Source organism: Thamnophis sirtalis, unplaced genomic scaffold, assembly GCF_051295495.1.
Source record: "Thamnophis sirtalis isolate CommonGarterSnake01/CBP01778 unplaced genomic scaffold, rThaSir2_p1.2 scaffold_13, whole genome shotgun sequence".
Taxonomy (NCBI): Eukaryota; Metazoa; Chordata; class Lepidosauria; order Squamata; family Natricidae; genus Thamnophis; species Thamnophis sirtalis.
The window spans coordinates 50,847,246-50,861,959 of NW_028261393.1; the positions used below are offsets into that span (position 1 = coordinate 50,847,246).

The window sequence follows — 14,714 nt, forward strand, 5'->3', positions numbered from 1 at the left end:
TGCTCTACTGCATTCTAACCACAGGGAGGGAGGGAGGGAGGGAGGGAGGGAGGACAATAGCAACAGCACCTAGATTTATATACCACTTCACAGTGCTTTTACAGCCCTCTGTAAGTGGTTTATGGAGTCAGCCTCTTGCCCCCAACAATCTGGGTCCACATTTTACCCACCTTAGAAAGATGGAAGGCTGAGTCAACCTTGAGCCGATCAGGATCGAACTCCTGGCAGTGGGCAGAGTTAGCCTGCTCTACTGCATTCTAACCATGAGGAGGGAGGGAGAAAAGAAGGGAAGGAAGGAAGGAAGGAAGGAAGGAAGGAAGGAAGGAAGGAAGGAAGGAAGGACGGACAATAGGAACAGCACTTAGACTTATATACTGCTTCACAATGCTTTTACAGCCCTCTCTAAGTGGTTTACAGAGTCAGCCTATTGCCCCCAACAATCTGGGCCCTCATTTTACCCACCTCAGGAGGTTGGTAAACTGGTTCTTAAACCGAGACAGACAGACAAAATCAACAGGCCAATTAATTTCCTGACACCCTCCCCCCCCACACACACACCCAGGCCATGAATCATATCAAGGTCTCCAATGTGTTTATGAAAGATCATAATCAATACGCTCTCCAGGGCCATGCCTTATTTATAAACCTATTCAAATGTGCTACCAGACTCTTCCTGATTAGGGGTGGAGGTGGGCGACATTGTAAATTTCTCATCCTGAAAGTTTGGCTTGTATTAACTTTTAACTGGAAACTTTTAATTGGAAACGTCTATTTTCCCTCTCATACAAATATGTGTGGAATGGGTGAGAAAGTGCTCTCTCATCATGCCAAGAAGATCACCAGTCTTGAAATGAACTCACATAGACTAAAGTTTTGTAAATCAAAACAAAAGAACAATCCAACCGCTCCGGATTTGGATACTCTGAACAGCGACCATTTGGTCTTCCTACAAAATATTCCAAAAATAAATAACCTTTTTTCTCCAACCCCAGTGTGAAGCACACACAAAGCCATCCGTTTTATCGAGAAAGGCAGGGAGTATAAAGAATTGGACCACTGTCTGTTTCAAGTCTATATGCATAACTTGTTATTGCTCCTTTTCTCTCTCTCTTCAATGTGAATAAGGAATGGGAGGAACGGACCACAGATATAGTGAACGTAAATAAATTAAAGGGAATGGATCAATTAAAGAGAATGCGGCTGGAAGCAACCGAAGAGAATGAAAGGTGTATCTCATACTTTACTAACCATTCACATAGAGTAGTGGTCAGTATCACTTCTCCCCCACCCTCCCTTTTCTTTCAGCATAAAAACAACATTATAGAACAATGTTCTACAGTCTCTTGGTCTTTCGTTTTTGTTTTTGTTTTCCCTTTCTTTTCCTTTGCATTCCTTCCAATTGTTAAGTGTCCTGGCCCTGAATACCTTTGAGCAGGGCAGCTTGAACAGTTCAACGCCACTTCGAAAACCCTCTGGAGATCAGACGATAAAATTCTTCAGCAATCAGGGAGGGAAGACAAAGGGCTTTTCTCGTGCTATGCCCATATTTCCATGTTTGCTGGCTTAACATCATTGTGTATACGACTTCGGTACTTAACAGTTGATGCGAAGACGTTCAGAGCTGGCAAACAGAGAAAGAGCATGAGAATAGCCTTGGTCTTAACCAACCCATCTCCCCTCATCATTTTAAATATTGGCTTATGGAATATCAGCTGCCAAGAGACCTGGTCCTATCTGCCTCGGGCAATGACCAATGCAATGAACGCAAATCGCTCATTGTCTATGGTCAGGGATTGGTTTACAATTTCAAATTCTGCCTTATTTTCCTCACTTCGTTTAGCTGAATTAGCACACTGTGCATTCTCTTATTTCCTGCTCTGAAATTCTTTTTGGAGGTGGGGGCACCTCAGTGGTGAAATTCAATTTTTTTTTTACCACTGGCAGGGGTAGGATACTGCAAAATCTCCATTCCCTCCCCACTCCAGAGAAGGATGCTGCAAAATCCCCATTCCCTCCCCACTCTGGGGCCAGCCAGAGGTGGTATATGCTGGTTCTCCAAATTACTCAAAATTTCCGCTACCGGTTTTCCAGAACCTGCTGAATTTCACCCCTGGGGCACCTCCTAAATCTAAATATTGGCCAGAATAAATTAGAGGTTGGTGATAGTTTGGTATCTATCAATACTCTTCCCAAAAACCCCACCAAATCCCTCAAAAGTTTTAGTGCTATGCAAGATTATGTTTCTGCTTTTCTATCTCACTCTCAAAATATTAAAATAGTTGCAACAGTTTTGGGATGTGGTACCTGATGGGATGATGGATAACAATGATGATGATGATGATGATGATGATGATGATGATGATGATGATGATGATGATGATGATGATATCCTTCCCTCACTAATTTTGGACATGTTTTGTCATGACTCTTCCCTGGCAATTTACTAGGGTATCAGAAGACCAGGGAACTGCCTACTGTTGCATAAGCAATTAAACTCCCATAATACACCCCTTAGTGGCCCCACAAATGAGATCCATTGAAAAACCTCATCAACTATGCATGAAAATATAACTGGTTGTTATGTGCTTAAAATCAAAACAAATGAAAACGGTGTGTGTGGGGGGGGGAAATGCAGCAATAATCTTTAATAAGCAATAATAATAGCAATAATAATAAGCAATAATAATAGTAACACAGTCACTATTTGCTATCAGATAAATAGCAACTCAATTGAGCAAGTAGAGAGGAAAGCAGTTGTGCTCCTATTGCTAAAAGATACCATTGAATGTTCATGGAGGATTCAGAAGTTTCCACTCAACAGAACAATTATTCACAGAAGCTGCCCTAGCAGGTTATTAGATATACCACAAACTTCAACATCCTAGGATGTTTTGAAAATATTGTACTTGCTGCATATTCTACTGAATAGTTCACATTCCCAGAATTCATTGGAAAAAGCAATGGCCAGCAAAATAAATTACTTTTCCTAACAAACCACATCTCCAATATGGGTTCATTCTACATATACTTCCCCTGAGATCTACTTTCTTTATCATAAGTCAGTCTATTGCATTACACTCTGCTGTACAAAGTACAGTAGGTTCAAAGTTTGGTAAATACAATTTTCACATCATTATAAAATACCCCCCCCCCTCCCGAAGGGATCTCTTCCCTGAGCCTTTGGTTTTATTGAACTTCTCTAAAGTCAAGGAATCTAGAAAGAATGTATGTCTTTATAAGTGAAGTTATTACCACCAACATGACAGTGCTTCAACCTCTTGAGAATTTTTTAGACTACTTACTATTGAGACATAAAGCCCGGGGAAAGAGGGGATTGTGCGCAGAGAAAGAATAGAAAGAAAAACAATGGAATCAACATAAAGGTTCCTGGTTCAATTGTTGTAGCTTTACTGGAAAATGCAACAGTCAAGAATGATGAAAAATATGTGTAAGAGAAGCAGGTTTTTTTTAAAAAAAGCAGGGGGAGTTTATAGGGTATATTTTTGCTACCAAGAACTAGAATGGACAGCACAACTATACACTGTGTTTTCCCGAAAATAAGACAGGGTTTTCTTTTCTTTTGACCCCCGAAATAAGCACTTGGCCTTATTTTTGTGGAGGCCTTATTATTTTTGAGGTGCAGGAGGCAGCGAGCATGGTCACCTCATGGCTGCTACCGTATTGCAATATTTTCAGGGAGCGCTTATTTTAGTGCATGCCCTCAAAAGCCCGATTGGGCTTATTATCCAGGGAGGTCTTATTTTCAGGGAAACAGGGTAAAATGTACAGGACTAGGATTTTCCTGGTTGCCAAATTATAGGAGACATCTTAAGCGTTGATGCCTAAGAGAATAGCCTAATAGCATAAGGCAAATTTTAGCCATGCAATTAGAATGCTGGTTTGCAGCCATTTGCATTACAAATAAAACTGACTCCTTTTATAACATTATAAAACTGAGATTATAACTAGTTGTGTGAAAGTACAGTCATCCTATTCTAAAAGTTCAGAAGACCATTGTTGTAACTTCCTTCAACATTTGGGTACCTTGGATAGAAGCAACCAAAAAGGTAAGCAAATTTAAAAAAAAAAAACCTTAATTCCTAGCTGGAACAGTTTTAGGTAAGAAACTCCTCGTCCCATGAATGACCTAAGTTCCAATCCCCAGCGACAGATTTACACCTCGTAAAAATGAGATTCTGGCTCTTTTAATAGTGACAATCTGCCTGCAATGATGCGAGTTCATATCTGAATGTTTTTAACTCAGTTTCAGTTTCTACAAGGACATTTTAGAACTGTCCTTCTATTGCATTATCTTTACCAAGTAACAAACATCTTCCTTATCCTCGCTTGCAGATCAGAGCTGCAATTTTAACCCATTCACAGGCAAAAGTAGGAATGGGCAGCTGTGCTCATTTCCAAAAGCTGGATTTGTGATTACCCCACTCAAGATTAATTTTAGGGTTGTTTTCTTCCATTGATTGTGTCAGGCGGCTAGTTTTTAGGGTTCTAGACAGCAGCGGTAAATGTCTATTCTTGAAAATGACACTCAATTCCTAAAAGTTATAATGCAGGGAAGGGGCAATAAAATTGGGATTGCTTCTGAGAAACCTGGGAGGAACTGATCCAAGTCAATGAAATGAATTGCCAATTCCAGACTCCATCAGCCTTAAGAACAATTTATGTGATCCTGAAGAGCTTTCATGAGTTCCACCAAGTCTGGATTTCTTAGATTCCCAAGCATACCTTGCTAGCTGGAGTAAACTGTAACCTCTCTTTTGTTTTGCAGAACTGCTCTTATGCATGCAAAGGAAGAAGTGCCACACTGCCATCTGCAGACAAGAGCTACCCCCTAACACATACATTCAGCAATCAAATTTTACTTGTAGCTAAAAGTCACTACATTTTTTCCCTTTTAGTACTGATGAATCACAAGCTGTTTACTTCTCAGTTATCTATCTATCTATCTATCTATCTATCTATCTATCTATCTATCTATCTATCTATCTATCTATCTATCTATCCTGTTTCCTTGAAAATAAGACCTCCACGGATAATAAGCCCAATCAGGCTTTTGAGTGCATGCAGTCCAATAAGCCCTCCCCAAAAATATTGCAACACAGTAGCCAAGAGGTGACCACACTTGCTGCCTCGTGCACCTCAAAAATAATAAGACCTCCCCAAAAATAAGGCCAAGTGCTTATTTTGAGGGTCAAAAGAAAATAAAACCCTATCTTATTTTCGGGAAAAGATGGGTGGGCATCTATCTATCTATCTATCTATCTATCTATCTATCTATCTATCTATCTATCTATCTATCTATCTATCTATCTATCCATCCATCCATCCATCCATCCATCCATCCATCCATCCATCTATCATCTATCCTGTTTCCCTGAAAATAAGACCTCCCTGGATAATAAGCCCAATTGGACTTTTGACTGCATGCAATCAAATAAGCCCTCCCCAAAAATATTGTAACACAGTAGCCATGAGGTGGCTCACCTCCTCCTGCACTTCAAAAATAATAAGACCTCCAAAAAAATAAGGCCAAGTGTTTATTTCGGGGGTCAAAAGAAAATAAGACCCTGTCTTATTTTCAGAGAAAGACGGGTATCTATCTATCTATCTATCTATCTATCTATCTATCTATCTATCTATCTATCTATCTATCTATCTATCTATCTATCTATTGTGTCTGTCTGTCTGTCTGTCTGCCTGCCTGCCTGCTTGCCTGCATGCCTGCCTGCCTGCCTGCCTGCCTGCCTGCCTGTCTATCATCTATCTATCTATCTATCTATCTATCTATCTATCATCTATCTATCTATCTATCTATCATCATCTATCATTTATCTACATTCTAAGGGCAGAGTTTATAACACAAGGAAGAAACTAAATCAGAAAGGAGGGAGGGTGACAAAGCAAAGAAAAAAAGATGTAAAGCAAAAGTTGTTCTTACCTGTCTGGTGTGGACAGAGCCAGGAGCCTTGAACCCTCCTTGACAGCTGCATTCGGAGACACTGTAGGGGTCCGAGCTACTGGAAGAACACTTGGAGAGGGAATCACAACCCACCACAAATGTGTTATCCAGAGGCAGTTCCTGTATGACGTGGTGTTTCTTCGGTGGTACTGGAGTCTCAGGTTTAATCTGAAACGTGGGCTGCGGAGTGGCAGACTTGTAGTGCTTTGCTAAATCTGGGCTGTCAGGTTTAAAAGTGGTTGGTGTCGTGGCCCAGTTATATTTTCCCATAGTCTGTTCTTCTAGCTCTACAGGAATGTCCAAGGTGCCATTGATGTGTTCATGGCCAGGATCATCAGGCTTAGATTCTTCAATGGTCACAAAGTTTAGAAGAAGGCTTTTGGGAGACCGCTTCTTCTTCTTCTTCTTCTTCTTGATCTGACGGTTTTCTTGATTTGGGGAAACCCACTCACCGCTCTGCTTGCTTTTCTGGACCACTTTGTGCCTAGGAGTTTGGCGACAACGTACCAGAGCTGTCACAAAAATGACCAGTATCACCGTCATGGTGCCTGCGATAATGGCAATGATGATTTTGACATAGTCATTGGTTTGTGGGGTAATGTCTCCATCCCCGACGTTTTGGCCAACCGGTGTTTCCATGTTTCGGCGCACCAACTCTTGGACGTAGGATCCGTTGGTGACTGTTTCATTCACAAATAAATGCACTAGTGCTATGGTGTATAAAGATTCGGGCTGCCCTAAATCGTTGACTTTGATTACCAGTCTGTGCAACCCATGATCTGCTGAGATGACTTTCTCCTTCAAGGTGACGTTGCCAGTTAACTGATCAATCATAAACAACCCTCGCGAATTCCCACCAATAATGCTATAACGCAGCTCGGCGTTCATCCCAGTATCGTTGTCCACAGCAAACACTTTTGTCACTACGGAGCCAGGACTGGCAGACATCGGAACCAAGTCGTAGGAGTAGTTGGTGGAAGGAGTGACGAAAACAGGCCTGTTGTCGTTCACATCGACAACATTGATAGTCACTTTAGCTGTGGAGGTGCGTGGTAGCCTGCCCCCATCCACCGCTTTCACCTGAAAAGTATAAGATCCTTGCTGCTCCCTGTCAAAAGTAATATTCGGCCTTATGACTCCAGTGAGAGGATCGATAATGAAATTATCTCTGCCATTTAATATAGACAAGGTCACTATTGCATTTTCTCCAGAGTCCGCATCTGTCACAGTGATCAGTCCAACAGTGCCGTACATGGGTAGATTTTCTGGCACATAGAAGTTGTATTCATTGTGTGTGAAAGCGGGGCTGTTGTCGTTTTGGTCCAAGACAGAAACAGTCACGGTGGCATTGGTTTGCAAAGGTGGCATGCCGTTATCTTTCGCCAGCACTGTGAATGAGTAGCGATCTTGTTTTTCTCTATCCAGCTTCCTCACGGCTGTCAGAATCCCTGTACGGCGATCCAGGTTGAAAATAGGGGGAGCATCCAATCCCAGCATGTAGCTGATTTCAGCATTGCGGCCGCTGTCGGCATCGGTAGCACTTATCTTGGTCAGCTGGGTTCCAGGAGCGTTATTCTCAGGAATGGAGAGCCCGATCACGGGTTGCGTGAACACCGGGGTATTGTCGTTTTCATCTTTGATTTTGATCAGTAGCATTGCAGATTGGTTCAAGGGTGGTTTTCCTGAATCCGAGGCCACTATTTTGATGGCATATTCTCTGGTGGCCTCGTAGTCTAAGAAAGTAGCTGTTTCAAGGAGAAACTGATTGTCAAACACCGGTTTTAACCTGAAGGGGACATCGTGGTCTGTGAAGCAAGTAACTTTGCCATTAAGATCAGCATCCTTATCCATTACGGTTATCAGGGCAATCTTAGTATTGAGCGGTGCTTTCTCGGACAGTAACACAGTCCCGTTGACTGGATTGATAATGTACCGTGTATCTATGGAGGGGATGTTATCGTTAATGTCTGTGACGTTCACTGTTACAGTGGCCCTGGAGGGTGTGGAACTGCCATCGCTTGCCAAAACTGTTAATTTGTGTACTGGGGATTCCTCCCGGTCCAAGGGCTCCTTGACTGTGATAAGACCAGTGATGTTATCAATGGCAAACAGCCTTTTGGCTAAGCTGGATATTTGGCTGCTAAAATAAAAGTGAATCTGGGCGTTGGATCCCAAGTCGGCATCAGTGGCATGAAGTTGAGAAACGGAGGTGCCCACAGGTGCATTTTCAGGAACGCTGACTTCAATTTCATTCTCCTTGAAGACCGGACGGTTGTCATTCACATCAGTGACGGTGACTTGGAGAATGGCCGTGCTGGATCTCGGAGGGTTTCCACCATCCTCCACTTTAATCTTCATCACATAGGTGTCCTTCTGCTCCCTATCAAGAATTTGTTGCACTATCAACTGGGGCCACTTGTCTCCTTCAGGTGTTTCAATTATATCAAGTCCAAATACATTTTGACCCTAGAAGACACAGAGAGAGAGAAGGGAATATATTACTGTGGAAATCTGTTATATATACAATGTTAAAATATTCATGACTGGGAGAGACATGGGAACAAGGCCAGCCATTGAATAGGCATAGCAACTAAATCAGCCAATTGAAGCTTAAACAGATCTGAGTTTGTGCAGAGAATTGAAACAGAAACATACATAAGAAGTCTGGGAGTGGCTTAGCTGAAGTAAGCTCTGCTCTGAGAAGTAAACTAGCAGTCTGTCTGGGCTTGTCTTCTGAAATGAAGCTAACTGCTTGGACTTGCCTGTAACTCTCCTGTCTTGTGTTTACTTGGAAGAACCACCTGTTGGCATTGTCCATTTATTCATCTATACTTATACATATAAAGAAGTTAATGAACATTTCAGCATCAGTTATCTATGTCTCCTTCTGGATTTGAAGTTATGCAACAAACTCTGACATACGGTATGGTTTTTCTCTGAAATGTATCAATCTGAATTCCCCCACATATGTTTATGCTTTGTTGTAATGCCAAAGAAGATGCAAGTCTAAAGACTTGTGACCTTGGAAAAAAATCCATGTTAATTCCATGGGTCATCTCCTTTAGCAAACCATGAGTTTGAATTGATCCTAAATGTAATTAGAGGCAATTATGATATTTGAATTAAATATATCCTTAGCTTTCAAAATATTCAAGGATAATTTGGCATCAGTTATTTAAACTGGTATTCATCCATGAGTCATATATGGGTTTGAAGTTCTGTGATTACCATATTTATTGGAGTATAAGACACACCTTCCCCCCCACAAAAAAGAGGGTCTTATACATGGAATGCAGCATTTTTAGCCTCCTGAAACCCCACCCCCTTTGCAATAATGGCTGTGCATAGCCTTTAGGAGGCTTCTAGAGTGCTTCTGGGGCTGGGAAGGGCAAAAATGAGCAAAACTTTGGCTGGTTTTGCTCATTTTTGCCCCCCTCCAGTCCCCAGGGGCACTCTACAAGCCTCCTAAAGACTGTGCGTGCCATTTTTTTGACAAAAAATGGGCCCGTTTTCACAAAAAACGGACCATTTTTCAGAGGTCTGCATAGTGAATTTTTTTTTTAAAAAAATTGCCTCTTCAAAATCTTGGTGCATCTTATACTCCGGTACATCTTATACTCTGAAAAATATGGTATGAAAAATATTAATGGTAATTTGAACACATAATGCTCAATGACAGCGAAATATTCAGTTGTTTAATGTAAACCAGTGGTGTTATTCTTAATCTTAAGAATTGATGCGCAAAAACTTGTAACCAAATGACATGCTTGATGAAATGGAGGAAAGTTGTTTTTTTTTCTTCCTTGCTTTGTTTTGTATGTGTTGTTTTGTTTAAAAAGAATAAAAATATATTTAAAAAATATGGTATCCCTTTTAAGGAATGTCAGGGGAAGCAGGAAGTTCATACATCCCCCCTCCATCATATCTCCCATCTAATGGACTGACATTCATCTGTAACTTTTCCAAAGGACCATCTAACATTTTTCAAAAGCTTAGGAAGTGTTGATAATTGAGAACCAACATGCTTACAAAAATGCCAATAATAACTAATAGGGTGTTTTTCATTTTAAAAAAATATATCCACGAGACAATTGTCTACCGCAGAGTTCCCCAACCTTTCTGGGTTGATGGCCCGGAGCAGGGACAGGGAAAGAGTGGATGGCTTTGTGGGAGGGGCAGGCACATGGGTGTGTATGTAAGCACATGTACATGAGTGGGGCCATGAGCCCCTGTGATGCCCATGTGAGTGGGACTGTGTGCTTGCACACATACACACCAGTCAGCCACTCACACAGCCTGGTTGCAAATAGGCTATGGACCAGGGTTGGGTTGTGGCTTCTGTTACTGCCAGTTTGCTCTGGGACGTGTTACACACGCTTGCACAGAAGTTAAAAAATTGCTTCTGCGCATAAGCAAAAAACCAGATGGCGATGCCTACGGTGACACCGATAGAACCAGTTCAGGGATGTGGCCGGCCGAATTACTACCTAATCGGCCAAACCAGTCTGAACTGGTAGGAACCCACCTCTGCTATGGACTAGTATTGGGCCAAGGTCTACAGGTTGGGGAGCCCTGGTCTGTTGAATGTAGACAATTCTGAAAATAAGGTACCGAAAGATTTTAAACCTGTTGTTCTCAACCTGTGGTCCATGGACCCTCCAGGGGAGCTACAATGTCATCACAGGGGGGTCTGAGAAGGCCTGAAAAAAATGCTATGATTTAAATCTTGAGTTAAGTTTTTGTTGCCAGTAGCCATGGTCGGTGCCATGAAAGGTATGTGGTAAAGGTTGAGAACCACTGCTTTCAACTATACTCATCAAGAGGGGGTAGGAAGGAGACATCAGTTTAGACAAGCTTTTTATGGAAGATTTTGGTGCAAATGCAAAATTGCAGGTATCTAGATTCATTGGTGCACATATGTTGACAACATGACAAGCAGAACTTGTGGTTTCCTACATGCCAACTAATTCCTTCCCGTTATCTGATAGGCTTATCAACAAACTATTTATTGAAATGTATGGAGTTACCCATCTCAGTACAGTGACTTTGAATGGTTGATTATAGATAAAAACATGATGCATCAAGCATCCGTTGTAGGCTTTTTAAAGACTTCCTGCATCAACAAACCCCGATTACTACCCTCACTAACCCAGGACTGACATTAAAGAAATCAGCTGTTTCCTTGGTTTTGTTTCTTTCATTGGTGGTAGCTGGATGTTGAAAAGCATTAAACGAGACAGCTGTTTGCCATCAATCATGTTCACAACTAACCATAAGCTATGTCTCTCATGTCATCCAAGCATGAACTACATTATCTTTTGAGTGATGGGTTCCTCCTGTTTACACATTGGACATTTAACTACCATCTTCGATAAAGAAGAAATAGTGGTATTTAACAAGAACCATGGAAATATTATATGATAACAGAGAACAATGACCACTTCATTGAAACAGTGTCTGCCTGTGTGTGTGTGTGTATGTGTGTGTGTGTGTGTATGTACCAGATGTATGTATGTATGTATGTACACACACACAAACACACACACACACACAAACATATATATACTCACACACAAACACACACACACAAACACATCTATCTATCTATCTATCTATCTATCTATCTATCTATCTATCTATCTATCTATCTATCTATCTATCTATCTATCTATCTATCTACTATCTCTATCTATCTATCTATCTATCTATCTATCTATCTATCTATCTATCTATCTATCTATCTATCTATCTACTATCTCTCTCTTTCTCTCTCTCTCTCTCTCTCTATCTATCTATCTCTATATCTATCTATCTATCTATCTATCTATCTATCTATCTATCTATCTATCATCTATCTATCCATCTCCATCTCCATCTCCATCTCCATCCCCATCCCCATCCCCATCCCCATCCCCATCCCCATATCTATCTATCTATCTATCTATCTATCTATCTATCTATCTATCTATCTATCTATCTATCTATCTATCTATCTATCATCTATCTATCCATCTCCATCTCCATCTCCATCCCCATCCCCATCCCCATCCCCATCCCCATCCCCATATCTATCTATCTATCTATCTATCTATCTATCTATCTATCTATCTATCTATCTATCTATCTATCTATCTTTGTGTGGGTTTTCTGGGATGGATATCCCCTTTTATTTAAAAGTTTTATCTTTGTCCCTGAATAACAAAAAGCTTCACAATGTTAGACCAAGGTTCAATTCACCCAAAGTGGCCTCCTAGCAACCCAGCAGGTTATAAGGTAAAGGTTCCTCTTGCACAAATGTGCTATTGTTCCTGACTCTAGGGGGCAGTGCTCATCTCCATTTCAAAGCTGAAGAACCAGCGTTGTCCAAAGGCGTCTCCGTGGTCATGTGGCCGGCATGACTAAATGCCGAAGGAGCAGAAAATGCTGTTACCTTCCCACCAAAGGTGGTTCCTATTTTTCTACTTGCATTTTTACATGCTTTCAAACTGCTAGGTTGGCAGAAGCTGGGACAAGAAACGGGAGCTCACTCCATTACGCGGCGCTAGGGGATTCGAACCGCCGAACTGCTGACTTTTCTGGTTGACAAGCCCAGCGTCTTAGTCACTGAGCCACCAACGTGACAAAGCTGAACTAAAGTGGCAAAAACCGAACTAAACTTGGCTGATGTTAAAAAAAAAGCTAAGCAGAATCAGACACAAGTTCTTTTTGGATGACTGCCTGCCAGAAGATACCAAGGCTGTAGGCTAGACAAGCAAGTGGAGAAGAACAAAAGCAACAATTTTGCAGCGTTGCCAAGAAAGAAAGAAAAAAAAAAACCCAGGTCTGATCCATAAGGTCACCCAGAGTCAAGCTTGACTTGAGGGAGGTTTTATCTTTTGAACCTGTTTTAATCGTGTCCTTAAGCTTCCTAACGAGAGTTCGAAATGTTCTCATCTCCCCCAAAGCAGCTTCTGCAGCACTTTTCAACTTTTTAAATGTTCCCTAACTCTCATCCAACTTCAAAAAGCCTAATGACGTGACACATCCTTTAAGTTGGGAGAACTTGTGGATGGCTGAATATGGGACTCCAGGCAATACAGCTGTCCTCAGTCACACAGTACAGCTGCTTTCCATATGTAACATCTGACTGCCAGCTATTTTCTGTACATGATTCCCCCAGTCATTGAATATTCTTTGTCATTAAATATTTGCCATATTCGTGGGTTGCCCTATTTTTTTTTTTTTTTAAGTACAAATTGCCAGCAACTTTTCATACGGAACAGAAATGGCCAAAATTGCAACTGAATTGCAAGGAAATCAAGATAAAGACATTTAAGCATCTCTGGGTTGTTATCTTTTTTCTTATCAGCATGCTTTTCAAGGCTGCGGTAAAAATCAGCATTCCAGATATTACAAATAATGCAATCATTATAAATGTATGATGAGTGATAAGGAACCAGACGTAGGTCTGGGGGGTCATGGCATGGGGACTGCCCTTGTCATATGAAAACCAATACCTAGGAATAAAAATAAATGCTGCATGTAGTATACAAGAATAAGGTTTGGATAGGGGGTCAGCAACCTGCAGCTCTGGAGTTGCATGTGGCTCTTTCATCCCTCTGCTGTGGCTCCCTGTCGCCAGTTGGCACCACAATTTTGAGATGAGCTTCCGGTTTGGGAGGGAGAGGAAGCAGGGCGTGCAGGAGGAGACTCTATGGCAAGAGGCGGGTTTTCCAGTAAGCTCCACAATGGATAGGGCTTTCGGTTAGGACAGGTAGAGGAAAAAGGACGCCGTGCTAGGAGGAGACTCTATGGTGGGGGAACCGGACTTCCGGTCAGCTTCAGAATTGAATGGGGGCTTCCGGTTAGGACCTTTGTGGCTCTTTGAGTGTTTAAGTTTGCCGACCCCTGGGGTAGAATGAAAGGGGGAAATAAAGTTTTTCACTTCCAGATGGGACGTATCAAACTGGGAAGGTTGAATCCCTCTCCTCATTTTTGTTTTCCTTTTAAAGGAAAGGAGAGAAAGGGAAAAAGAAGAAAAAGAAAGCCTTGCAAAAGACTTTTCCCCCTAAGGAGGAAGAGGTGATTAGTATTCATCAATAGCATCTCTGTGAATGATGGAAAATGGTGCTGACAGGCACCAAAAAGGAACACGGCCATCACAAACAAAGGAGAAAGAGAGCGATAATGGAGAAACACCAAGGATAGAGGTGAAAATGCGAAAGAAAGATCGAAGGGCATCTCATTCCTTCTTTGCTCTTCCTGGCTGTCGTTTCCTGGTGTAACACAACCTTGCAAATCTAGACCAGAGAGGCCCAAGGTTTTGTAGTCTACAAGGGAGGCCACCCCAACCTTTTGAATGCCAGGGATTGATTCCGTGGAGAAAGTTGATCCCACGGATTGGGGGGGGCATGATTTTGCATGGTGTGGCATTGGTGGGATTCAATCGGTTCACACCTATTCAGGAGAACCGGTTGTTAACTTTCTAAGCAGTTGGGAGAACCAGTTGGGTAGAAATCTCCTTTTGTTTTTCCACTTTGCAGGGCTAATCCTGTAAGGAAGGCAGGAAGGAAACATTCCGGTGTTGTTTCTAGCCTAACCTTTATTGCCCTGCTTACAGGAACTGCCTCTCCGGTTAACCTTTATTCCATTGTAACAGCTAAGGTGAAGCGCCCATCGACGTGAGTGACATTGAGTTGGCCATGCCCACATGTTCACATGACCACTGAGCCATGCCTACCCAGCTGGTCATTAGGGC

At 41.9% G+C, this 14,714-nt stretch overlaps 1 protein-coding gene across 1 annotated transcript in view; it reads right to left on the bottom strand.

The window, feature by feature from the left end:
* Positions 1 to 14,714, bottom strand: part of PCDH11X (protocadherin 11 X-linked) — a 720,099-nt gene that overhangs the window by 536,397 nt on the left and 168,988 nt on the right. The window contains exon 4 of the mRNA XM_087727565.1: positions 5,957 to 8,443. Coding sequence (XP_087583691.1) covers positions 5,957 to 8,443 — 2,487 coding nt within the window. The remainder of the gene's footprint in view (positions 1 to 5,956; positions 8,444 to 14,714) is intronic.